Genomic DNA, 27,740 nt, shown 5'->3' with positions numbered 1-27,740 from the left:
GCTATTTTCTAGGTAAAGGTCTTATACAACCTCAGACCTGAAAAGGTAAAGGCAGTGACATTGATACCTTCCCCTAATACCAAATGGGAATTCTGAGCCTTTCTAGGACTGGCCAGCCAGTATCGAAGGTTCATCCCCAACATGTTGACCCTCATGGCTAATCTCACCGTCAAGTTAAAAAACTCCCAGCAAACAACCTTGTCTGGACGTACAAGAATCAGAAAAGTTGTGATGGGCTGAAACAGATACTTTGTGATGAACATTTCCTGAAGATGCCAGATTTCAACTGTGAGTTCATCTTACAGACGGACGTGTCCAAAACAGCCCTGGGAGCAGTACTGTTACAGATGCATTATGGGTGAGAGCTTCCAATCCTGCGCACCAGTAGGAAATTGTTCACTCAAGATCAAAGTTATGCAACTGTGGAGTTGGAGGCTCCAGTTTTAAAATGGGCAGTTACGGAGACCATTAGGGGGCGCGGACGGAGATGGTCACCGGAACCACAGCTCCCGACTCAACAGGGAATAATGAGATGATAAAGAGCGTTTACCGACTCTTTATTGAAAGAAAAGGAGCAAAGGTGGAGTGGTAAACCTTAGAAGCGACAGATACTGCACCGAACATTAGCCCAAGGGGTGATCTATATGAGAATTCGTAGAGGACGGATTATCGGGCCCCTCCCCCCCATCAGGCACGGAAAGTAGAGGCCCACTGCAGAAGGGTGCCAAAACGCAGGCCGAAAAATACAACAGCCAGGAACCGCCAGGAAGACCCCTGCTCGGACAGCAGTGGCCCCCTATTGAACGGCGAGCTACCACCTGGCCCGAAGTGAGACCCGCACCGGATAGCCCCCCATAAAATAATAGGGGGAGAGTTTGGGCACAGTGGACAGCGGCAGCAGAGGTGGGGGACGTGGCACAGGTCGGACCCCACAGCCGACTCAGCACTCCAACCTCACCGGTCGGATCTCCCCAGCTCAAGAGGGCACAACCAATAGCGGCCGAAAAGTGAAGGGGGACCACGAGGACCCAGCGGTGAGCACACCACCCCCATTTAAAGACCCACCACGGCAACAGAGAAGAGGAGCAGTACAGGGATCGAGAAGACGAGGGGAGCACGGTGGCGCCTCCCCCCCACCCCCCACCCCAAGTCCACATCCCTCGCCCAACCTAGCCAGGGTTGGCGGGATCGGAGGAGACAAAGGAGGAGAAACACACACGAAGTGCGGTGCGCAGTGCCAGGGGACGGAGGCCGTTGCAAGGCCGCGTTCAGTAGACAGCCTGGAGGGGAGTGATCGGCCCACCCCTGGAAGCTGGGACACAACGAGAGCAGCCCACGAACAAACAGCAAAGGAGAACCGGTGCGCACCACCGGACCATTCCAGAGGATGGAGTTGCAATGGGGCGTGTGGACGCTCCGGCCAACCGTCACCAGGACACCCTGGGGAGCCCGAGCGCACAGGGGCCCATCGGAGACACAGCAACGCAAGGAGAGAAGTTGAGAAGCGCTCCCCCCACCAGCCCTGTGCTACTGAAGGAAACTTAATGACTGTACCTAGAGGGGAACAGCAACAGTGTGCACAGGCCCCTGAGCACAAAGCTGCGCCCAACTCGGCGGACTATAGGAGTGAGGGGCAGAAAGCAATTAAGGGAAGGTACAGTCGCAACAGGGAAGGGAGCAAATCCCCAGAGACAGCAGCACTATCAGCAATGGCCACGAGAACAAGTAAGGGGCTAAGCAGCTCCATCTCCACAGCGTTATAAATCCAGGGTGCAAGGCACAGAGGCTGGGTCGAGAAAGCCGCCCTCTTGGATGGCACCACAAGAATCCAGCCGGCTGGTCCCCTAGCAGATTTTAGGAGTGCATGAAAGCGGTAACCCTGGAAAGTGGGTCATACTGATCAAAAGACCCCATAGGCAAGAGCCGGAAAAGACACCCAAAAAGTAATAAGGGCAGGTCAGCACCAACAGCATTAGGAAGCCAGGATAGGCTTCAAAAACAGAAGGAGCTCGGCAGCATGGACACTCAACAGCTCCCACAGGAGACCCCATCCCACGCGCCCCCCAACATAAGGAACAAGTTACTTACCTGTAACTGTTGTTCTCCAGCATGGGTCTGGCATGGATTCACATGCTCATGAATATTCCCCGTCGTCAGGCTGGGAATCCTCGGTAAAGAAAAAATCAGTTTCAGTTTCGTTTCTGAACTGTCTTTCTACTAGTAACCAATCACTGGTCTCTGGGTCATACTGCCCCCAGCCAATGACTGCCCTCTACCTAAGCCCCTCCTCTGGCAGCCATCTTCAGATTTGGTAGCACGTAAAGTGGCAGTAGGACCAAGTGAAGAGCCGCAGAAGGGTATGAGGGAGGGTTCACATGTGAATCCATGCCAGACCCATGCTGGAGGACAACGGTTACAGGTAAGTAACTTGTTCCTTCTCCAGCATTGGGTCTGGCATGGATTCACATGCTCATGAATATAAGAATACATAGCAGTACACACATGCACAACCACGGGGGTGGCAAGGCTCAACATTAAGCATTTCATCAACTCAACATTAAGGAACTCTTACCTCCTCACCAGGCCCACCTTCAGGCGAACAGGTTGCCCAGCACTGCCTGGCCAACCCTGGACTCCTCCCTGGAATCCCGGTCGACGCAGTAGAATCTCGTGAAGGTGTGCGTCGACCTCCACGTAGCAGCCCTGCAGATGTCCAGCAGGGGTATGCCAGACAAGAACGCTGTAGTAGCAGCGATCGCTCTGGTCGAGTGGGCTCTCGGACGGCCGGGCAATGGTCGGTTTGCCAACCGGTGACAGTGCATGATGCAGCCAGAGAGCCATCTGGAAATGAAAGCCTTCCAGAGGGCCTTCGCTTGGTTCACAGATCCAAAGTTCACAAACAGTTGTGATGTATTCCGAAAGCTGTTCGTGCAGTCCACGTAGAACTTCAGCGCTGTAGCTACATCCAGCGAGTGCAAAGGCCTCTCAGCCGGCGACGAAGGCGACGGGAAGAAAACGGGTAACAACAAGGGCTCGTTGAGATGGAAGTACGACGGCACCTTCGACATGAAGGAGGGGTGCGTCCTCAGCAGCACCCTCTTCTCGTGGAAAGTCAGGTGTGGAGGTTTACAGGAGAGGGCCTGGATCTCTCCCACTCGTCGTGCGGAGGTGATCCACAAGAAACACAGTCTTCCACGAGAGGAACTTCAACGGTGCCGAATGCAGCAGCTCGAATGGAGGTCCCATGAACCTGCTCAGCACCACGTTGAGCTCCCACGCGGGGCTGGAGCCTTCACCGGCAGGAATGATCAGAACAATCCTTTCATAAACTCCTTCACCAGGTGATGGGACCACAGAGATGATCGCCCTGGAGTTCTGGTGTAGCGGGAGATCGCCGCTAGATGTATCTTGATGGAGGCGTGCGCTAGCCCCGAATTGGCCAGCAACAGTAGGTACAGCAGCACCTGTGGGGCCGTAATCCGCAGAGGGTTAATCTTCTGTGCACGGCACCAGACAGAGAACCTCTTCCACTTATGTCCATTGCACTTCAGAGTCGAGGACGCCCTGGCCTTTGCAAGCACCTCCTTGCAGTCTGCCGGGATATCGTACCCTCCAAACTCTAGTGCTGCAGGAGCCAGGCCTGGAAGTTCAGCGACCCCAGGTCGTGGTGGAGGATGGCGCCTCCTTCTCTGGCAAGGAAATCCGCATCCGTCGGCAGTTTGACTGGGGGGGACACAGACATGTCCAGAAGATCCAGGAACCAGATCTGTCTCGGCCACGCCGGTGCGACGAGGATCATGCTGCACCGGGACCGTCTGAGTTGGTTGATGAGTCCCAGCAGCAACGGCAACGGTGGGAACGCATGCAGGAACAGGCAGTCCCAGGGAATGAGAAGGCATAGCCCATGCTCCCCGGCTGGGGAAACCTGCTGGCGAACCTCCGACACCTGGTGTTCGTCGCCGTCGCGAATAGATCGATCTGGGGATTGCCCCATCGTTGGAATAGCAGATCCACTTGATCCTGTCGCAGTTCCCACTCGTGGCACGAGCGCAGCTCCCTGCTGAGTGAGTCAGCGATGGTGTTCTTTATTGCTGCCAGGTGGAAGGGTACCAGAAACATCCCTTGGGTGACGGCCCAGTGCCACAGATCCTGCGCCTCCTTGAATAGGGCTGGGGATCTGGTACCTCCCTGCTTCCTGATGACGAGGTGGTGTTGTCATTGAAGATCCTCACCACCTTGCCCTTGAGGGACGGGAGGAACGACCTGAGGGCCCAGAACACGGCCCTGAGCACCAGTACATTGATGTGGAGTAATCTCTCCTCCGGGAGCCAAAGGCCTCTTGCGTGGAGATCTCCGGTGTGCGCTCCCCATCCTTCCAGGGAGGCGTCCGTTGTCACCGTCTCCTGATGTGCCGGGGTCTGGAAGTCCATACCCGTCGCCAGATGCGCGCAGCTGCCCCACCACCAGATCGGTTGGCGGAAGGTCTCGTTGAGCGAGATCCTGTCTTCGAAGCTGCCCGCCGCTTGCATCCAACGGGCGTCGAACTCTTGCAGTGGCCGCATCCACAGCCTGCACAGGTGCACTAGGAAGATAAATGAGGACATCATACCGAGAAGGGACTTGATGGACCTCACCCTGGCAACGTCCACGGCCAACAGCCGTTGCACCTTTCCCATGATGGCCTTCGTCCTTTCCTCCGACGGGGAGGCCAGTCGCGCAACTGTGTAGAGCTTGGCTCCCAGAAACAGTGCGACCTGCGACGGAACAAGGTGGAATTTGGCGAAGTTGATGGAGAATCCCAGATCCATGAGTAGTTGGACGGTCTTCGCTGTGTGCCCGACGGCGAGTTCTCTTGTCTTTGCTTGGATGAGCCAATCGTCCCGGTAGGGGTAGACGTGGATCCCCTGCAGGCGCAGCCACGCCGCCACTGGTGCTAGGCACTTGGTGAATACCCTAGGCGCCAACTTCAATCCGAAAGGAAGGGCCTTGAATTGGTAGTGCCATCCTTGGACTACGAATCTGAGAAACTTTCTATGTCCTTTTAGAATGGGGATGTGAAGGTAGGCATCCTCCAAGTCCAGCGACGATAGGAAGTCGCCTTCCTCCAGCTGCCCCAGCACGTGCTGGAGGGTGACCATCCGGAACTTCTGGGCCTTGTTGTACTTGTTTAAACGACGAAGGTCCAGGATGGGTCGCCAACCTCCAGTCTTCTTTCTTACGAGGAAGTATCGAGAGTACACTCTGGAGCCCCGGAGCCTCTTTGGGACGAGCTTGATGGCTCCTTTCTTCAGCATCGCCCTTACTTCCAGCAGCAGTTGAGGGACGTTGATTTCCTTCCTGGCCACGGGTGGAATGCCGGGACACCTCTTTAAAAACTCGAGAGTGTGCCCGTGGGCCAGGGCATCCAGCACCCATCGGTCAGTGGAGATGGACTCCCACACGCTGATGAACTTCGCCAGCTGGCCTCCCACCGGGGTGCTCAGGTGGGGGCCCGACGCTACGGCCCGTTCAGTCCTGCTTGGCGGCGGCCTTGGCGACTTGGCCTCCTTGGCGATGACGACGAGATCCTCCTGACTTGCTGCATCCTCTGTAGGCCTCCTGCGACGAGGAGCGGGCCGCCTGGCAGTATGTCGAGGCGCCGCCGCCGAATCCTTTGGAGGCACTTGCTTGCCTCTGGAGTTCCGAAAGGGCGGCCGTCGTTACTGCAAAACCCCCCAAGGCCCGGGCCGTCTCTGTGTCGGCCTTGATGGCCTGCAGTGATTCATCCACTGTCTTGCCAAAGAGGTTAATCCCATCGAAGGGCATGTCCAAAACTCTGGTTTGCACATCCTGGCGGAAATCGGTCGCCTTGAGCCAACCACGCCGTCGAAGACAAACCCTGTTGCCCAACTGGTGGAAACCGGTATCAGCAATGACCGTGGCCACTGTTATGGACGCCACCTCACCTTCCTGCAGGATCTTCAGGGCCTCCGCCCTCTTGTCGTCCGGGAGGAAGTCCAGCAGAGGAGCTATCTTAAACCAAAGCTCCCTGTCGTAGCAGGCCACAATTGCTAGGGCGTTGGCTGCTTTAATCATCGTCGCCGCCGATGAGATGACCCGTCGCCCCATGGCCATAGGGGGTGGTGATGTAAGGCCCATCCCGTCGTCACCACCGTCGTCATCCATCCCCGTCGTGGCCGTCCCTGTTCCCGTGTCCTCCCTAGGATCAGGGGAAGGGGATGAAGGCTGAGAGGGCCGCGAAGGCTGGAAGGGCAGAGGGGGATGAACTCGCCTCTGCTTGCTTGGAGGGCTCCCCGACAGGCCAGGCTCCGCTGGATCGTCCGTTGGGGGTAAGGGCAACCTCGTCCTTATCTCCGTACATAAGGCCTGGATTGCCATCAAGATGGCTCCCGAGGTGTCCCGTGACTCGGGTACCGGCTGCAACGGGCGTGACGGTTGGGGAGTGGAATCCTCCGCCTCCACGGGAACCTCATCGGCACCGCCGTCGCTCTCTTAGTCTGTCTCGTCGGGATCCCTCCAGTGGGACCGGACCTCCTCGAACTTCTTGTTGAGGATCTTCACGACTCCAGCCAACTCCTCTTCAGAGGCTGTATCCGTGTCCGTGATTGCCACCGCCCTGCCCTCTTTTTCCAGCGGGGTTCTCACGGAGGTCTTATCGATGGGCAGAAAAGAAGATTCCCTCTGCGGTGGCAGGGAAACTCTGGGCCCCGAGGTCGCCTCCACTGGGGGAGCCTTCACAGGCTTCGCCAGGGCTGCAACGACTCCCTCGATAGAGGCCTTAGCCGGGTAAATCAGGACCTTCACGACTTTAGGCGTGGCTTAGGCCTTCACTTTGGGGGGAGGGTCACCGCCTTGCTCCCCCTCAGCTGCTTCCGTTGGGATCGACCGGGACTTCTCCAGAAGCTTACCCGGGTTCTCCGATTTTCTCTTCCCCGTGCCAGACCGTTGGCTCGTGGTTGATGGCGTCGGTGAAAGCGCGCCCTGCCTGGCAGCCGAGGAGCCTGACCGTTCAGCGCTCCCGGTGCCTGCGGGCTTGCGGTGCTTAGCATTTTGTTGGGCCCCCATCGCCGGAGCGCCCTCAAAGGACTTAGAAGAGCGCTCGGACCTCTTCTTCTCACCTACCGCTGGGCTCTTCCCCTCCAGCCAGTTGGTGAGGCGGATCCGCCGATCCTTCATGGTCCGCTCCAACATGTTCTTGCAAAACGCACAGTCCTTCTCCACGTGCATTTTGTCTTTGTAAAGGCAGTAGAGGCATCTAGAATGCTCGTCCTCCTTGAAGACATTCTGCAATCCGCATCCAGGGCCGTTCCTGAATAGCTTGGATCCGGGCGTCGAGATTCCTTTGTCCTGGGCCATGTCCACGGGGTAGGCCTCAAGGTCTTCTGGAATCCTCCAAGAAGCGTAACTCGAAAACTTTGCCCTTGAGGGGCGTAGAAAATTCCGAAACGGGTCCCCGTTGATCGGAATTAGTAACGGTGGAGCTTGAGGCTCGTTTGACTGAAAGAATTTGATTAAACTCTTTGAAAAATCTCAAAACGCAGTAAAAGCTCGAGAGCTATAGCACGAGGACTCCCAACACTTGAACGTGCAGTAAAAATCTGAAGATGGCTGCCAGAGGAGGGGCTTAGGTAGAGGGCAGTCATTAGCTGGGGGCAGTATGACCCAGAGACCAGTGATTGGTTACTAGTAGAAAGACAGTTCAGAAAGGCAACAAACTGATTTTTTCTTTACCGAGGATTCCCAGCCTGACGATGGAGAATATTCATGAGCCTGTGAATCCATGCCAGACCCCATGCTGGAGAAGAAGGCGCAGTGGCCCACAGTGTGTAAACACGAAGCTCAACAGATCTTAGAAAAGACAGGAAGAAATCTGGAACCCATAAAAGAGGTATCAGGGAAGCCTTCCCACAGCCACGCCAAGAGCCCTAGAAGGGTGGAGAAGAAAGGAACAAGGCCAGCTGCTGCAAGAAGTTTAGACAGGCTACAAGAATACAGAACAGTAGAGAGTCCAGAACCAAAATCCGCCAAAATTAGCACGGTAGCTACAAAAGATGACATTGCAGGAATTATGGCAGAAATCCGTGCTCTACGGTCAAACATACAGACATCCATTTCTGAAATTAGGGGAAAAGTTGAATGCAAGAATGACTGATATAGAAATGAGAGAAGAACTCACTCTCAAAATGGACGATATGGAAAATAGAGGGAGATAGTCCAACCTAAGAATATTCGGCCTAGAAGAGAAAGAAGGAGAAACACCAGCCATGGTTGAGAGAAAAGTTCAAGAAATAATAAACCAGCTATTCGCAACTGAAGGGGACAAAAATGTGCACATTGAAAGGGCCCACAGAGGTAGTGCATTCGCAGGGGGCCACAATCAATAGTAATACAGTTTAAGTTACAAGGAGAAAACAGAAGTCCTCTTAAAAGCAAAACAGACACAAGACATCCTGTTCCAAGGACTCAAAAATTAAGGTATTTCAGGATCTATCAAACTTCACGCTGAGCAGAAGGGGAGCGTGCAGGCCACTCACTACGTGGCTAACAGAGAAAGCTGTGCGATACAGATGGGGATACCCCTTTGATCTTACCTTCGAGTTTAAAGGAGAGCACTACAGAGTGGTTAACCCCGACGAGGCAAAGCAGACCAAGACGACAGAGCCCCAGCCGGACCGAGTCAGGAGCAAGCGCCTGAGGCTCAAGGAATAGACATGCCCCATCAATGGCGAAAAAGGACCAAAGCTGGGAGAAAATATGCCAAATTGAGCCCAGAGTCACCAACAAAGCCCCCATGAAGACATGAAAAGGGTGCAGGGCACTAAAGGAACCAAACACACACACATATAAAGAGGAAAGGGATTTGCAAAAGGGACCCCCTGGGAGCAGGGACGTCATTTGGGGGTCGCCAGGGGTCGCAACTGCGACCTCTGTGGTGTCCCTTGCGACCTCTGTGGTGTCCCTTGCGACCTCTACTAAAAAAGAAAAATACTTTTTTTTTTTTTTTTTAAAGTTATGCAAGCTCATGGGCTGTGGCTCTTTACTTATGGGGTGGCTGGCTTTCTTGTTCCGGCCCCTTAAAAAAAAGACTTGAGGCACTTGTTCTTATTTTTCTTCTAACACTTTCAGCACTGACCCTAAATAAGAAAGAATAGGAATACCAAATAATGTGTCTTTCTGGAATTCTATACAGTAATTGATGGCCTCATTAAATGTTTATTTCAGGCACACTTCAGGGGGTGAGTCACTGATTTAGTCTGTTCTTAAACGCCTCACTAAGCCTAAGCCGTTCATCCTTCTGAGGTCGATAAATGAGTACCAACACAGGTTGGGTGATATTGGGTGTATATTTTTTCTATATAAAGCGCTTAATGATGTGTTATTATATAGCACTTACGCTTATCATTTGGTCATGGACGTCTGCTCGCATACACAGTCATTTGGTAATACGGGCCAATAAACACTGAACTTAATGATACATATGGCGATCCATTCTTGTATGAATGTACATCATATAGTGATATCATAACTATATTTTTCATAGTGTACAATGCTATGTGATGCCACTTCCTGTTTTGTCAACGGGTGAAATGTCGTGTTCCATCGCTACCCGCTATATCACTTTGGGGCGGGGTCTAATGACATCACTTCCTGTGATGTCATCAGAGGGTCAAGGGTCGGGTGATGTCACTTCCGCTACCCCTGGCATTTTGGTGAAATGACGTCCCTGCCTGGGAGGGTCGAGTTTCAAGCCTAGTGGCCCCCCAATTATGAGAGGGCGTCTCAACCCAAAGAACCTAGGACATGCACAATGGCTGCAGTTCAGTTAGTGGGTGGTTTCACGTTAACAGTTCAGTTAAGAGGTTTAGTTTTGTTAACAGTTCAGAGGGGAACAGGGGGGGAGGGAGACACACAGACAGGCAGAGACACACAGCAGACTTGGGACACAGAAAGGCAAGCTAAACTCAAGGATGACCTGGGAGGGAGGTAACAAAACAGGTGGGACCCAACTTAGAGATGGCAACATCAAATAAATCAAGGCAATAGATAGGAACCCTGAGGGTGAGCACGCTCAATGTCAAAGGGCTCAACTCGCCCACTAAAAAATTGCTACTGGCACGGGAATTTGATAGAGCAAGCTTGGATCTGCTTTTTATCCAAGAGACCAGGCTTAAAGCAGGAGAAGAAAAACCACTGAGAGGAAGAGGAGTGGGGCAAACATACTGGGCCTCAGCAGACCAAAAGAGAGCGGGGAGGTGGTATACCTGATACTCCACAAGAGATTCACGTTAGAAAGTCCAGTGGTACAATCATTGATGAAAGGCAGCCTCTTGATAATACGGGGAGAATGGGAGAACACACCTATCAACCTGGCAGGGGTGTACACACTGAATCAAGGCCAAGGCGAATTCAATGAGAAGGCCCTGTCAACAATAGTGGGAACAGCCAGAGGCCCCATACTAATAGGGGCAGACTTTAACACATGGGTGAACCCTCAGCGGGACAGGTAAGCAACACGGGCAATAACCATGGACCTCCCTAATGAGGAATGTAGCAAATTCCAGAACTGCCTCAAGGAAACCGATCTGGGGATTTCTGGAAGACAACGAACCCTACTAAAAAGGGATTCACATTTAGATCTGCAGTCCACGAGACATTCACTAGACTCAATTATTTGCTGGTTAACAGAGAAACTGCCCCAAGAATAAGGAGCAGTGAAATTCGCCCAATTGGATGGTCGGACCACGACATGGTCACTGCGACACTAGAGATGGAAGGGCTTAATCAGTGAGAAACCAAGGTGCAGTGCAAAGAATTCCTACTAAAGGATAAGCTGTACTTGTACTCCCAAGTACTAGATGGAGCAATACAGGAATACTTCCAGATCAATGACGACGGTGAGGTAGGGATCACAACAGTGTGGGAAGCGGGAAAAGCAGTCTGGAGGGGTCACCTGATGAAGCAAGGGGCCATGCGAATAAGAGAAAGTAAATTACAGGAAGAGAAGCTTGGGAATGATATTTCAAACTTAGAGGAAAAGTTACACACACTGGGTTCTTACAGAGGGGAACACCTAGAAACGCTAATGCAGAAAAGGGAAAAGTTATAAGCACTTGGAAAGGGTGACGTTCTGAGAAAACTGACCCTTTTAAAACAGAAATTCTACGAAAAGGGGGACAGGGCAGAGAAAATGTTAGCCAACAGATTAAGAGCCCAAAGACCAGATAGATGGGTGGACAGGATCAAAACAGGAGGGTGGTGGCTGGCTACATTCCCCAGAGGGAATAGCCAACCAATTTGCCAAATACTACACAAATCTATATACGTCAGAGGGAGACAGGGCTGAAATAGAGATGGGGGAATACATAACGAGAGCTGGTCTAACCCACCTTACAAAGTCGGAACAGTCCCTCCTGGACTCCCCAATATCCCCTGAAGAAGTGAAAGCGGCAATAAAACGCCTCCCCCAGGGAGTAGCCCCAGGAGAAGATGGCTACACTATGGGCTTCTACAAACACTTCATAGAGACCTTATCCCCACACCTAGACCAACTATTCAATCATATACACAAATCTGGCTAGGCCCCGCCTTCCTTCTCAGTAGCGCACATAGTGGAGCTTAACAAAGCAGAAAAATATCCCATATCCTGCAAATCCTAACGTCCAATATTGCTGCTGAATACCGACGCCAAGATGTATGCAAGAGTCCTAGACACACGCATGGAAGACCTAATGCCCCGCCTGATCCTCCCAGACCAGGTGGGCTTCATTAAAGGGAGGCACGGGACAGATGCTATGAGAAAAACCCTGGACATCATGCCCCCTGTCTCTGCTTGTTAGGGAGAATTCTCTGTGTAGGCTAATTTCCCAAGCCTAGTGAGTCGCCCAGCAGCTTTGCTGGATTTTTGGGGTTTACTTTTTTCTCCTGCTAAGAGTGAGACTCTTTTTCCCACTCTTAGGCATGATTTGAGAATGTCCTTTGACTTTGTAATGTGTTTTATGGGCTATGGGGTCTTTTACTCCATCGGGCTTCATATGTTTTTGGTAAGTGTGTTACACAGCACCCTCAGTGCAGTAACACAGGGGTGTCATAGTGACCCCAAACATAGACTCCATACCCTGGGACTGACTACTGTCTCCCAAGGCATGTAAAGTCACCATTGACTTTACTAGTCTTAAATTGTGAACAGAACCAGTACAAACCATCATATTGTGGAAGTACTGGTAGGGTTAATTCGATTGCCCCTGGGTCTGCTTTTCAAGGGGGCACTGTCCAGTCCCCACTTGTCGAGTTTCTGGCTGGTGGCAGTGGATACCACGCGAAATATTCCACTGGAATATTTCTTATGGGATTTTCCCATTCATTTTAAACGCACCACTTTTTTGGTGCAATGTTAAAGATACCGCCGGGTTATTTATTTAATATTTATTCCCCGGTTGGGTCTTTTTGCCAGGACTCGGTTTTAAAATGGCGTTTGTGGTCGCCTCTGTAACTTCAACCCAAGTCGAGCCCTTTGTACCACTTTTGGCGGGCTTCTGCACAGAAGCCTCCAAAAGTGGTGCCACTCTGGGTCTACAGGATGTGTGGGAGAGGGGAATAGGCACCCTGGACTGAGTTGCCTCAGCAACTCAAGTCACACTCTTGTGTGATTGGCCCAGTGGTGAGCCACCCGGCTCACCACTTAGCATGTTTGAGTGACAGCTGATGAATGGGGGTTTTCTGCATAAAAGCAGGGCTTTGGGGACTGGAACTTCAGAAGTCGCCACAGGACCTAAAGAATCCAAAGAGGGAGAAGCTGAGCCGACCTGCAACGACGACACCACCGGTGGAGCCCTGCTGAACCGAACTCACCACTTCCCAACGACAGAGAAGATCTTCTTCTAGGAGAGTCTTCTTCCTTTGAGCTGGTGGGGTTAGCCAGTTCGCCTTTTTTCACCTTCCTGGATCGTCTCGTGGTCGAATCGCCCGTGCCAAGCACCCCGGCAGCTGGATAGCCACGCTTCACCACTACCACGAATAAAAGGGTAGTACCTTTTAACCGGGAAACTCCCCGGCTGGTTTCTTCCCTGGCAGTGCAACTACCTCCATCTTTCCTCCACGTCGAGATCTTCTCTTCCCCTGGACGAAGCACCGACTTGCACCCGCTGCCAGGAACAACTGCCCCAGCTGGAGCTTTCTCACCATTTCAGGTACTGTGTCCCGCCTGGTCTCCCTTGCAACAGACTGTTCAAGGTGTCCCGTAAATCCTTGACTCTCTATCCTGGGGTGACCTCGAACCGGTTAACTAACTTTTCTGAACTGATCTAACTCCTTTTTGAACTATCTGCAAAGACTTTTAAAGTGTACTTCAACTGTGTGATCTTGGGCACATTCCGCCTTGCTCTCTCCAAGAGTGGGCCTGGCCTATGAACTTTTTGCTCTACAGTAGACCCTGACTTTCTTGACTTGCTGTGGTTCTTTAAAAAGTGTTGGTATTGTGTGTTTTCCTATTTCTGCCTTTTCTCTCCCTTTTTAAACTGAATTATTGGAGTGCCATCTAAGGTTACGCGCTCACCTCTGTTTTGCAAATCAGTGGTGTCTTAACTTAGACTTGTCAAATAATTAATTAGGGAGGTGTATATATTTCTAGTGACTGTGTTTGAACTTGCTTGACATATTAGTGCCAGTGTATTTTTACAAGTGTGTTTTTAAATGAATAATTATATACGTTTATACCAAAGCTCTGGTCAGTGTTTGCTTGTGCTACTGTATTTTTGTACCTAATGTGTATACTCTATATACTGCCTAACTCTTCTTGAGAGAAGTCTGACTGCTCAGCCACAGCTACCAGGTAAATCTGGGTGGTACAGACTGCTACCAATTGGGTTTACTGCTAACACCTGCAGTCTTAAACTTTTTGCAGTGGTCCCAGAGGGGACAGGTTTCTGCCTAACACCGCTCCTCTACGCTCTGTCCATTGAACCGCTCGGCAACGAATAAGGAACGATCCAACAATAAAGGGAATTGCGGTGGGTGATAAAGAATATAAACTGGCTACGTTCACCGATGATATAATACTTTAACTGACAGGCCCCATCACAGCAATACCGATACTGTTATGAACGCTGAATGAATTTGGTAAATGGGCTGGACTGAAAAATCCTCCCTCTTCCCATATAAGCTCCCTGCTGACCCCAGAGGCAGAAGTACGTTCACAGGAGGAATACCCACAATGCACCAGAACCTGAAGTATTTAGGGATCAGAATCACAAAAGACTTAGGAGACCTATAGGAGGCAAACTTAGCCCCGCTACTGCTTGAACTAACAAAAGACCTGGAAAGGTGGGCCAAGCCAAGCACACTGTGTCATGGCTAGGCCGCCTAAACGCCATAAAAATGGTAATACTGCCCAAAATGGCATACCAATATAATATGCTCCCAATTGCCATCCCACCATCACACTTTGCCGAACTGAAAACCATGTTCATGAAATTCCTGTGGCAGGGCAAAAAACAACGCATCTCTGATGACATCCTAATTCAACCAAAGGAGAAGGGAGGAACAGGACTACCAGACCCTTATACATACTACGGTGCAGCTCAATTCCTTGCGCTGGTATCGTACCTGAGAGGAGACACACAGACAGTGGATCGCCATCGAGAACTATCCACTTAGGCCGGTAACACTGGAGAATGACTATGGGCCCCCCAAAAAATCCTTCCCCACCAGCGAAATCAAACATTTTGCGATGGGCTCACTCATGAAACTGTGGTGGAACAAAGGGGAAATGAAGGTCTCACTACATGGCCCTCTCTCATGGGCTGTATCTGGGGCCCACCCATCAGGGACGGAATCCAAGAACCAAACCGCTATCTAAGATGGTACGAATCAGACTTAGAACGAGTCGGGCAAATCATAAAGCGTGGCAGGTGCATATTGATCCAAGACCTGGAAGCAGGGCTCCAAATGGGGTCACTCAGAGTATTTATGTTCCTGCAGCTAAAAGGAGTGCTCCTGACACCGACATGGAAAGACATGCTCCAAAGAGACCTCACCAACTTTGAAAAAATACTCAGCGAGACTCACTCGAGCAAGGGCCACACCTCCCAACTATATGGATCCCTGATAGGGGAACGAGGGAACAAACTCGAGAGCCTTAAAAAAAAGATGTGCGAAAGACTTAGGCCCATTAATGTCGGACTAGCTATGGTCGAAAATGTGCACATCAGCACAAAAAAGCCCATCTCGGCGCTGTATAAATTACATGGAATAACATTATTGCACAGGTGGCAGTACGACCCCATAAGGCTCTCCAAAATGTTCGATCAGGCCAGCCCTCAATGCTGGAGGGAATGTGGGGCCCCCGCCGACTACTGGCACATGTGGTGGTCATTTCCCAAATCCCAAACATACTGGAGGGAGGTGCTGGCGTGGATTAGGAGCATAGAGGGGATTACCAGGGACAATGACCCAAGGCTTGCGTTATTTGGACTCAAAGAACAAGAAGGCCACTGAGTAGAAGTCCCTCACAGCCAGGGTCTGTATCACAATAGGCTGGAAAACCAAAAGCCTCCCTTCAGAGCGAACATGGGCCCAAAAAGCCAGAGAACTCAACGAAATGCAAAACATCACAGGTGCCATCCATGCAATCTCCCCGAGCAGGGAAACAGAATGGGCACCCTTCCTCGAAGCTTATAAATGACTTCAAGCCAAACCAAACACCATGGTCCCTCATGGAAGCGGAGGTCCACGACCCAAAGACTACTACCCACAACCTGTTGAGGTTGAGTCTCCGTGGGGGTGGGGAGGGAGGGGTGATGGGGGCTGGGAGTTTTGAATGATAAATATGCTTGTACGTTACCTGAGCTAACGATGTGATTATCTTAACGTTGATGCTTGACAATGCATGACTTGAAAATACTTAATAAAATTAATTTTGAAAAGAAAATGGCCAGTTACCAGCCTATGGTATTACTTGACTAGGTGAACATTTTATTTGATTACGGACCATTCTCCTCCTACTTGGATGCATTCTCCTCCGACATGGATCTGTCTAAGAAAAGACTCTGACGCCAGAGTAATGAGGTGGTTCTTCGACTTATAGACGTTCTGCTTCATTGTAGAACATAGGAAGTGAAAGGAACCAGAGAAAGTGTACTTTCTCAGTCACTTCCCACTAGGGCGACTAGAGGAGAGCTCCAAACCAACAGAAGGGGTATGTGATGAATACGTGGAATTTTTCCCTTCTCCCCAAGGGGGCGCCATCGCTTTTGTGACGAGGGAGGTTAGCCTCCAGTCCATGTCAAAATGACTCTGGGTAACTTAGGGTGATAGCTAAAGTTACTAACAATTCAAAAAAAGGTCGGGACCCAACAGGGCCACTCACTCGTTCTGTTGGTACTCTTGTTCAGAGGAGAATTGCCTAGCATTTCGGTGCTGGACTGCCTAAGTGGGTGGGCCCAGACTGATATGCAGATGGATAGTTCTCCTCTGTGAAAGGTACAATGACCTAAAACGTGATTGTAGACCCTCCCGAGTGGGCACCTTCCCGTTTTAAAGGTTAATTGGCTGTGTGTCACGGTCCATACCCCCAAACATCAGGTACAGACCACCCTGCCCAAGGCGCTGGGTCCCATGGGGGTCTTTAAGGCCCCAAGGAATCTTGCAGGGGCTTCCTGGACTCGGTCCTAGCGCCGTTGGCGCCAGGCTCATTCTGCCATCACCAACATGGCACGTTTCAGACCCAGAGAGGCACGTGCGAACCAATATGAGGCAGGGTGAAGGGATTATTTGCCGTGGGACTATTTGCTTGGGTGTGGCTGCTGGAACTACTTTACCTGAGAACTACTTTCAGAAGACTATATAAGCCACACCCTTCATACAGAACACGCTTCGCGTTATTCTGCACTCCTGCAGCGTAACGCTCACCGTGTCTGCAGCTCCAGGCCAGCCATCAGCCACGCCCGTCCAGTTGTCTCGAATTACCTGCAAAGAAGAGTGAGAAAGAAGAACAAACAAGATACTTGCCAGTCTCTTCATTGCGGCCGCTCGGGAGTCCACGTTTCTTCAGAACTGAAAAGGAAAGATCAGATTAGCCTTGCAGACCACACGCTCTTCATCGCAGTTCAGTGCCGCACTAATACTTACCAGCGAACCATCGGAACGTCATCACTCGACCTCCGCTTCATCTTCCGATCGCCGCTCCGGGACTGCCGCATCTGTAAAACAGAAAGAAGACATCAGGTTAGCAGAGCATATATAATCCTGCACGAGGCAGCTCTCACCTGAAGGCAGCAATCCTCACGGCCTCACAATTCTTCATCACGCAGCCTTTGTTCAGGAGATTCCGCACCTGCAGAATATAAAAGCAGCAGGTCAGTTTTGCAGAAAAACAGAATCGGGTGGAAAGACTTTTGCATAGCACTGGTGCAAATCTTACCTTGGGAAGCCAGCTACCTAGAACCTCGCTCCATCGTATGCACGAAGAGGGCATCTGTAAAGAAAGGTACAGAGTGAACTTTTGCAACTTGAACTCTTCGCTATCCATATCTTTGGAATAAGACTTATCATAGAGTCACAGTTGTCTGGAACTTTCAATAGGATCAGTGAAGTAACTAGATCCTAGAACTACGACGCACCCCTGCGAACAGTGGCAGGACTGAGAGCCCGCTATTCGTAACTCAAAGATGAGATATAGCGGGGGGGTGCAAGAGGACGCCACGGGAGGCGGGAGGCGCCCTCATCCACATGGTTGGGTAACCTATGAGTTACCTTTCTAGGCAAGCCTGCTTTCGTATCGGAGGGGAGTACAAGACACCACTCACCACCAGATCATCCAGCTCCGTTCGGCGCCCCTGTGGAGATCAGGTGAGCGTAACACTGTTCGTTTTCAGTAGAGGGGACCCAGACCTTTTTGTTAGGTTTCAAACTACCATGCTACTAAGATGCAGGTCTCTGGCGTTCAGTGCGATACAAACTACCAAAAATAATAATAAAAAATATACATGATTCAATCCACATGTGGGTTGTACTGTATTGGTGAGACAAGTATAGGACTGAGACAAAGAATTTACAAGCATGAGTCGGACAGTAGAATGCCATCACCAAATCTCCAAAGTTTTAATGCAAATCATAATGTATTACGATTAAGATTTTGTATCCTTGAATTGGTGCCATGATAGCCACATGAAGGAGACCATCAAAAAACAGTTAAAGCAAAGATAATTGTACTGGGTTTGGAACTTGTGGTCTATGGACTCAATGAACCGCTGTTTAGGCAACCTTCTGTTTAGACCCATTAGTCTATTGGCCTACAATTACAAACATGTCAGGCAGTAAGTCTGTCTTCAGTAGCTTTGACCGCACAATGGTAGGAATTGTTGAGAGTTTGAAGCCTGCCCTCATACTGACAAAATGAGCCCTCTGTGAAGTCGTCTGGTGCGACATGACTCTACCAGTTAACCCCAAGTTGACATTCTTTTATAAACTATTTGGCTTATGAACTAGGAGATAAAGTCTCAGCAGGAGAAACTTTTCCTTTCTTTTTGTGTACTGAATATTTCAAATTGGGTAACATTATTTTGAGTGTGAAAATTGTTTATTTTTGTGTTTTCTTTCATAATCCACTTATGTTAGAGATAGTGGTACAAACTCAGACTAAAAAGGATAGTTTAGGTTTCTTTATTCCATAAATAACAAATGTATGGATTTTATTCTGGCAAGTTTGTGGTAAGGGGACATGAATGGGCTTCTCTCTTTCAACCTCCCATGGGCTCCCTCTACCTTAACCCAGGCATCCCTAAAACCCAGGTTTTTCAATTAGCAATCAATAATACCTACTATCAAATGCTAGCTATAGGTGAGGGCCCAAACGCCAAGGCGCTATCTATCTGGCTCACTCCAGGGTTCTTCAAAGGTTTCCCTAACCAAAGACTCCACAGGTTTTCCTCAATAGAAAAGATAGATTTGTATAGTGCTAATGTCAGACACCCTGGTCCGTTCTCTCAGTTGCTCCCTTCCTCTCTTTTCCCTGATCTTGCTACTCCCTCTTTTGTACTCTAGCTCTTCCCTTTTTCCTATCCTTTCTCACGCCCTCCGGTCTCTCCATTCCCTCTCCCTTTCTGTCCCGATATATACTTTCCCCTCCATGCATTGACCGGCATCTCCTCTCATCACCCTTCTCCTCGCCTCAGCCCTCTCCTCATATTCCTCAGTTCATTCCTCTCCTCCAACAGCTACTCCTTCTCAATACAATCACTCTTACACTCTCTCTTATTTACAGCTTCACACAAAAGGTACCACTTGTCAAGACCGGAGGGAGGGGGGGGGGGGGGTCTGCACTTCCGCTCTCTATTATGGTAGAGGGGAGGCACAGAGACCCCTGCCAAGATTCTCAATTATTGGTACGTGGTCGAGCAATCAGGGCCTAGCTTCTCAGGAGGTGATGCGTGCTGGTTCTTAAGTACAGTGTAGTCCCCTAGCACCCACAAAGGAATGTCCACACACTATCGGTTAAAACACAGTCTTTATATAATTAATATTCAAGGTCATATACACAATCACAATAACTCACTTTGTATTCCGAAAATCAACAATGGTAAATATGTACAAGTCTAAAGTGGTACTACCAACGTTACTCGATATTATTAAAGTGCATACGGTCAGAATGACACACAAATCAAAATAAAGAGGAAACCAGCAGTAGAGAGAGGAAGGAAAGCAAGGTGGTTGAGCAATAGGCAGAATACTGGCCCCGATACCTAGACAGTTCTGTGTGAAGATCCCCCCCCCACCTGGGCAACCTGTAGAAGAAAGATACAAGCCCAGTCCATTTATTGTTCACGCTAGACTTTCCAATAGTTCTGCAACCCCAAAGTACCTGGCGTTGTAGCGTCCTTCGTCGGGGAAATCGACAACCCTTCTTGAGTGTCCTCCCTTTCAGGCAGGAGTCACGGGTCATCGAACGTCCGACGGAAAACAGGTCGAGCTACGACGGTGAAGTGGCTGCGTCGTTCCTAGCGGTGCTCATTGACGGGGAAGTGTAAACGTCCTGCCAGGAAGAGGCGTGCGGGGCACCTCGGTGTCGATAGTTCTAGACCGCAAAGAGTTGAAGAACTGTGGGCCAGCAAAGGCGTCGAGTCGTCGGCGTCTCTGTGGTCTTCTGGGTGGTGGGAAACCCACCGGTGGATGCTCCTCGGTGCGTCGACGGTCAGGCCTTCTCCAGGATACGGCGGTGACGATGCGGACGAGAGCGTCCTTGGATCAATGAAGTTCTTAGGCAACGGGAGCATGGCGGCTCCAGTCGGCGACAGTGGTGGACAACAGTCTGGGCGCTTCTCCTTGGAGTTCCGCAGCAGTCCCCATCTCGGGTCGGCAGCCTGTCGAAGGTCTGTCTACCAGGTGGCTTAGGCAAAGATCAGCTGTGCACGATGGTCCCTCGTAGCTCGGGAAGAGGGCGCCTTACCAGGTCCTCTCTGGGTCAGTTCTTGAAGCACAGCAGCTTTCAGATTGTGAACGAGAGCAACAGCAATTCTTCTAGTCCAGCGGGGATTCAGGATCAAGCTTCAGTTACTCCAGTTACTTGTCGTAGTGGACTACAGCTTCTGAACACGATTCCTAGCAGTGAGAGGTCCCCAGATATACTGTTCATCTCCCATTCATTCCGCTGGGTCACACTCAAGCATCCAATCACGACTACGGGCATTCATGCAGACAGGCAGCCAATCAGGCACACGAGGTATTCAGGCCATTCACTTCTCTCCAGGCACTCACAACAAGTTATGTGTATTGGGACAAGTACCGAGCCATTCAACACTCCAAGCGGCATTCATACTGGTTTCGGGCAGGGCTGTCTCAACCATTGTGTCAACCACCAGATACTAGACAGCCACAACGTAGAATGTATATTCGTCACACACTCCATTCACCCAGGTCCCACCCATAGGCGTACCCACAACATACGGTCGTTGAGAAGGCTCCAGCCAGTCTGGTCGGCCCTTCCCCCACACTACCATATACGGAACTTCCACCCAACAGCCAGTCAGGGGGAAGGGACAGAAGCAGGGCTTCCCAGGACTTCGGAAAGATCAAGGTAACAGGTGATGGAAGGCAAGAGGACATGGGGGCCATTTTGTCTCCATCAGGAGTCTTCCAATCACAGGGCCTGGGCATCCCAAAATGGAGGACTCTCAGGGCACCAGTCATTTCAGCACGGAGCTGCCACCAGCCCGTACCCTGCTCTGTGGGTCACACACAGGTGCCCAAAAACATACACTAGGGGCACAGGGTTGCACCCCTACCCATGGGTACCATAAGGGTATCCCATGGGTCTGTTCACCAAACCAGAAGAGAGAGAGCAGCACCGCCAGGAGTCCCACATGAACTCCGGCGCGGAAAACACGACAGAACACATGATAAAAAGCAGTGAAGGACAAGGATACGGAGGCCCTGTCCCTCCGATGCATTTCCAGCATCACACCACTCTCTCTCACAACTAATACCTCACATGCACTCCACACCAACTCTGCCACAAACTCCTCAGCATTCTTCTCCACTGTCCTTCCACCTGATCTTCCAGACCGCCTCCACTCTTTTCGACCTCACCTATAGAACCCACGCTATGTCCCACATTCACTCCCCTTTTATACTTTTATTGCCATAGTTCTATGCCCCTACTGCCAATTTCCATTGGGTCCAATGCTCACCTGACTCAGTGGACCAATCTTTGGCTATTCGTTCTCCAGCGGTCGGTTTACACAGATGCAAGACTTTAAAAACCGTTGTTAGCCCTGTCCCTTATCCCCACACGGGTCTGTCTCCTTTTATGATGTACTGGGAGTCTGGTTTTTATAGGCTCACTTCGCTGCGCTCGAGTTGCTTGCTTTTCTACTGAACAAGGAATTGTTTTTCTGTATAATTGTGTCGATCATGCAGTGCGCCATCCTCTCTTTCCGCTCGCTCCTTTCAGGCTTCACCGCTGGGATTTTTGGTACGCACGGTTCTGAAATACAAATGAGAACACACTGACCAGAAAAGGTACTGTGGCATCTTGTGACCAAAGATGGTGCCAGAATTTTCCTTCAAGACGTATTGGAGGGTTTCAGGGACTGGGACCCCACCCAAATCTCACTCCCCGCCTCTGGAACAGGGCTTGCTCTGACTTTTTCCCTGGTAGGCCCCCTGCCTTAGGTTGGGAGGGGTCCCTGGTCCAGTCCCAGATCCTGTTATATTTGACAAACAAACGTTTAGCTCCAAAACATGTTGTGGAATTACAGTTTACTGCAGTTCAAATGTAATCCATGGAAACATTGTTCTCAGGAAATTAATAAATAAAAAAATACATTGAACATGGAACAAACATAATGTGTCCTGTTTAAATTATGTGCGTGCGGGAGGTCAGAATGTGCATTTCCTCATTTATTATTGAAACAGTGATGCCAATCATTCGCGGATTATTTTGAAGTAAATGTCAGTTCCAAGGCAGTGCGCAAATGAACGCAATTAATCAAGAATATATGGCGAAGATACTACGCAAGATAATCGTTAAGTGTGAAAGATGTCAGCCTCCCATGACAAAATAATCATAATAGACGTTTGATGCAAAGACAAGGGCCTTTTGTGAAATGTAAAAAGTGGTTGTATGTGTTGAAAGTTATTTGGCTGTGAACATAGCCATATTCACTCCTTTAGCTCTTGAAGCTCTAAAGCAGAAATGTTCTGCAAGTTGCACTCTATGAAACACGAAAAACAAATACAAAATAAATGCCTGCTGTATGGTAGCAGGTATTACTTACCTTACAATGTCCATTGCTTGGTAAAGGATTTCAGATTGGTCAACACCGATCACCATTTTTGCTCCAGCTTTTGCTGCAAACATTGAAAGGATCCCAGTGCCACATCCAACATCTAAAACAATCTAATCAGAATACAAGTGTATGCGTTATTCCAGAGTGCTATAAATTTCATGAAACAATGCACTTCACTGACATGAAGAAAAGACCAGCATTGAGAAATGTCCTAAAAAAACAGTTATCAGGCCTCCACCCCAGGTGTCCTGGCACTAAACGGGCATTCTGTTTGTGGCATGTGCAATGCAAAGGTTAAATTAAACTCAGTGAATAGTGATTACTGTACTCTTAGGTCCCTTTTCTCCGTGGCAATGAAATGCCAGGGCCGGCACCGAACATTACTTGCACATCAAAAAGAAAACGTCACTTTTTAGTGGGAGGAGCTTAGATGCACGCGCAGCTAGCACACTACCATGCTCCTTCCTGTCAGTTATGTTCCATCCTTATAGGCCTCCACTACTGACAGCTAAGATTAGAGGAGATGGCGGGAGGGCATTTGTAGGAAAGGGGACAATGGAGTAGGAGAGCAGAATGCAAGTTCATTGATATGTATGTAGCACCCACTATCACCATAGTGGTTTACCAGTGGCGAGCACAGTACACGTGGAAGAAGAGGCAAGTATGTTAAGTATAATAGGAAGATGGGAGAGGGGGATACTTGTATGCTCTACTTAGAGTTGAGCAAATGCAGTCTGATGATTGATGTATGTATTCATAGTTTTGTTTCGGCAGTTCATTGTACTTCCTTAAGTATTTTCATAGGGGTGTGTATGCAGGATCCCAGACAAGATTTTTTAAAGTTGTGAGTAAAAGATTTGTGTTTATTGGGTACAACTAATTAACATTTCCGGGGAGGATGGAGGCATTTTCTTTTAGGTGAGTTGAATAAATATTTTCACTCTAAAACAGATAATTTGAAATAAATACTTAATTGCAGCTAACAATTCATGGAACTTGAAAGATGAATGTTTAGCTTAGAGTTTCATCAGGAAGTCATAAAAGTAGAGTTCGTTCATCTGACACCTACTCTGAGTTTACCAATGATCGAGCATATCCATTGAGCTGCATCTGTGGCAGCTGGGGGTCAGTTGCCTATATGTCCGTTTTTTCCCTATTATTTTGTTGGGAGTATTTCTACTCACTATTTATTTTATTGGGAGTGCCTGCTGCTTATCTGTGGAGCTGCGTGCATGGTTGAGTGATGGTATCCATACGTGCTTGAGAATTCCCATGGGATATGGTAGCCAGCATTAAGGAGGGAAAGAACGTCACACAAACAATGGGATTTCCGGTGACAATGCTGTCAAAAACAGCTACAGCAAGAAATGACTGTGTGAAAAGGAGAATCACAGGGGCAAGCAATGGAATAGACATTTTGTAGAATGCTAGCATAATTGTTTGCCAACCCAAAACCAAATCGTCCGGATGCGCCCCAAAATTGGGCTCAGCTCCACTGTAGGTGTTCATTAGGCTGTCCCTGGTTAAATTACCATTGTTGGCATCACATTCTATTTTTAGAACAGTGAATCATGTCACTGCTACAATCGATGCTCTAGATGTGGCCAACTTCCCATCAGTGTTATCCCCGACTTGGGTTTGTGAAGTCGATTGTGCATACATCTCTTTTACTATTTAGAAAATCAGACCCATGATAAGTAGGAGCTAGATCCCAGCTTAATACAATAACTAAATGGTTCTCTTTAAAGAAATAAATAGGAGGGACTCTTTAGAAAGTTTATGCTCTAGAGAATAGAGGTAACATATATGTACAATGCATGTGCCAATCTTAAAAACATTACGATAGGATAAACATCGTAGAGGTTTGTATGCAGGATGGACCAAACAAAAACATTCCAAAAAGGCAGTGTAGCATTGCCTGTCCAGTACTGCAGATCACAGCCATACGGTAGTGCTTGCAGAAAGATGATGTGGAGGCCCACATTACATAAAGGACATCATTTGGAACAGGTCTTTGAAAGGTCACTGAAGCTGCTTTGGCACAAGCATGAAGGCCCCTCAGGGCAGGAAGCATGTGAACTTTGTAGACTTCCCAAAAACATACGTTTCCCTCCCCCTCACATGACAAGATTTAGCTGTCAAAGTTAAGGAATGGCAGCCACCATAATTTAAGAACATCCCATCAATGAAGCGCATATATTTTGCTCGGTCAAGACAGAATTTCAATACCCGATGAACATCTACATCTAAGGTGTGAAGACTCCTAACATATTGAAGGAAAGATTAGGAAAAAAAGCTGAGAGACACACCTTCTGATTAATCTAGAAGTCAGAATGAACTTTCAGCAATAAGACAGGGGGCGAATCCAAAGCACCACCATGTCCTTTTGGAACAGAGTACACTTTAAATAAGAAACAGTCTGGATCTCACCAGTAAATCTAACAGTAGGAAGTGACACACGAGAAATTTCAATTTCCAGTCATCATGGGCTCAAAGTGTTTAAGAGGCATAGCCATGAGTACCGTGTTCAAGTCTCACACTGGATGGAGAGTCTGAACCCAGAAGGAACCCATAGGAAAAACCATCAACATGCCTTCTTAAATCTGGGTTGTAGAGAGATGAGGAATAATCCCCCCAGAGCAGACTTAGGCCCATATCACTGCTAGATATGATCTGCACGGATTAACATGGATGCCAGAGATCACGTAGTCGGAAATCGATGAAAGCACATTGGGCCTCGTGACATGTTTGTGGTAATTCGGTGGTAAATCTGCTCAATTAGAGCCAAAATCTTTACTGTTAATACCACTCTGTCCTGTGGAATTAACATGGGGATTCTGAGTTGTGGCATGGCGGTGTTAGCCTCCATTTTTGGAGTCCATAGTACTCCATGGGAATTTTGGACGATTTCTCTCGAGCAGTCATTTTGCAATGGTAAATCTGCCAATTATTGCTGTTAAAGTGGAGGATTTCATGCATCATGCATCATGCTGGATGTAAATCTTCCATTTTAAGGCCAAACTTGTAGTTTGGCGGTGCAGTAAATGCAACGGTAATTGTTAACACCAAAAAAGTGGCAGTAGCGAATTTGCCTACACTTCTTTACATGCACCACCAAACTTGACTCAAGACAGTTAATCTATGGCCCAGTGTCAGAACCCAAGACATTTCTGCAATTTTGAGAGTGTGTGAAAGATAGTGTTTGAATGATGTCTTAGCAGCTTGGATTACATTTAAGTTGGCCTGAGATGGACCAAAATGACCTACATTGAAACACTCTGATACCAGAATCCCAACTTCAAGGATTGAGGAGAGGGTTGAAGAATTCTTCCTTCCTGTTAAATCAGCGGATCCACTGGCGGAATAATGTTAAAGACTGGGGGGAAAAGCTGCCAATCTGATGATATATGAGAACCAGAAATGTGTAATCCATTAAGAGTCCTGAAACACTACGGGTATTATTGGTTCGACCTACACAAGGTCTAGTTTTCATTCCTACTGAGAATTTAAATCAGTAATCACACACAATCACAGTCTATAGAGGAATAATTCTGCAAACATATTTCATATGTATGTTCATTAGATCAATCACAATATAGCAGTAAAATGTTCTGTATCTCAGTGGGCCTTTCACAACATCAGAAAGTGTACCACTTATCAGCAGCCTGGATCCAGACGGGGAAGAGTGAAGATCACTCTTTACCTACTGGTTGGTTCACTCACAATATCAACAATTAAAAAACAGTCCCAAGTGTTTGAATGAGAACTACAAAAAAGGGCATTGTACATTAGATGATACCAGATACTTAGATTTTTATAGGGATATGTCTGCACGACACTATGTAAATTTAATGGCCAATGTGGTGCCAGCCACTAGAAAAATCTAACAACTTGTACATTAAACACACCATACATATATATAAGGCACCTGAGCTTTTAAGGTCCTTTTACGACATCTAAAAATGTACAGCCAAATGTCTATGTAAGATCTGGTATGTAGCACAGGTCTAGTTTTGATTTTGTTTCAGTCTATGTCAAAAAGTTCTGTACACAGATCATAAAAAATGCATGAGACCAGCTCATGCTATGTCAGGGTCGACCGGTTTCATAACCATATCTTGTTCTGGTCATCTTCATCAGGACTTAATTCGTAAAGGGGTGTTGACTCCCTATATGGATAAGCTAACTTGCTCCCATGCGTGTGTTTTCTTGCTCCGCACCAGGGGGCGCAGGCAGGATAGTGGCCCGAGCGTTGAGTGCCGTGAACTTCCCATCAAGTTCACAAAGTAATGGTGGTTAAAGTGACCAAAGTGGACAACGGTTCGATGGAACAGTGAGGCCTGTGAGAAACCAAATGGTGTCTCACCCCTAGTCCTCAGGGACTTGTCATCCAGGTGGGCAGGACACGACCATCACTTTTGGATCCAGTTCCTGGGGGTGGACCAGTGCAGGAGGATCACCTGGGTGAGGGGTCTTCAGGGAGCGGGGGTGAGGCGCGGTATTCCCCCTTTTCTGTATCCCTGACCCCTCCTATTTCATAGGATTCTCTGATGTCCCAACTCCACCCACCCCCCCTTTTTCCACACAAACACTGGACCGAGGAAGAGGGTGACAGAGTAACAAGGCTAAGCCTAACACATCCCATTGGACATGTGACACGCTAATCGGGTCAGGCAAAGTCAGGCACTTGACTTTAATCACACACATCTGAAACCCATTAGCTCTCCCCACACAGATAAAGGGCGGAACATAGAAACACACTCTGAGCAAGTTGGAACACGAGAAGCAGCAGAACTTCCAGGGCGAAGGTGAACCTACTGGAGAAGAGCAACCGATCGAGGGACGAGAGCCAGGGGTGAAGGAACCTCCAAAGAATCATAACAGATACATGGAGAAGGCCAAATTCCTGACGAGAAGACTGCATTGTGTTTCAAAGGCACATGCAACCCTTTCGGGTGA

At 49.0% G+C, this 27,740-nt stretch overlaps 1 protein-coding gene across 2 annotated transcripts in view; it reads right to left on the bottom strand.

Moving 5' to 3' along the window:
• Positions 1-27,740, bottom strand: part of PRMT3 (protein arginine methyltransferase 3) — a 2,239,468-nt gene that overhangs the window by 1,163,010 nt on the left and 1,048,718 nt on the right. For both annotated transcript variants that reach the window (XM_069623482.1, XM_069623481.1), the window contains exon 9: positions 22,770-22,891. In XM_069623482.1, the coding sequence (XP_069479583.1) occupies positions 22,770-22,891 (122 nt within the window). The remainder of the gene's footprint in view (positions 1-22,769; positions 22,892-27,740) is intronic.

This window comes from Ambystoma mexicanum, chromosome 11, assembly GCF_040938575.1.
Source record: "Ambystoma mexicanum isolate Mex_15411 chromosome 11, UKY_AmexF1_1, whole genome shotgun sequence".
NCBI lineage: Eukaryota > Metazoa > Chordata > Amphibia > Caudata > Ambystomatidae > Ambystoma > Ambystoma mexicanum.
This window is presented reverse-complemented; position numbering and strand designations above follow the sequence as displayed.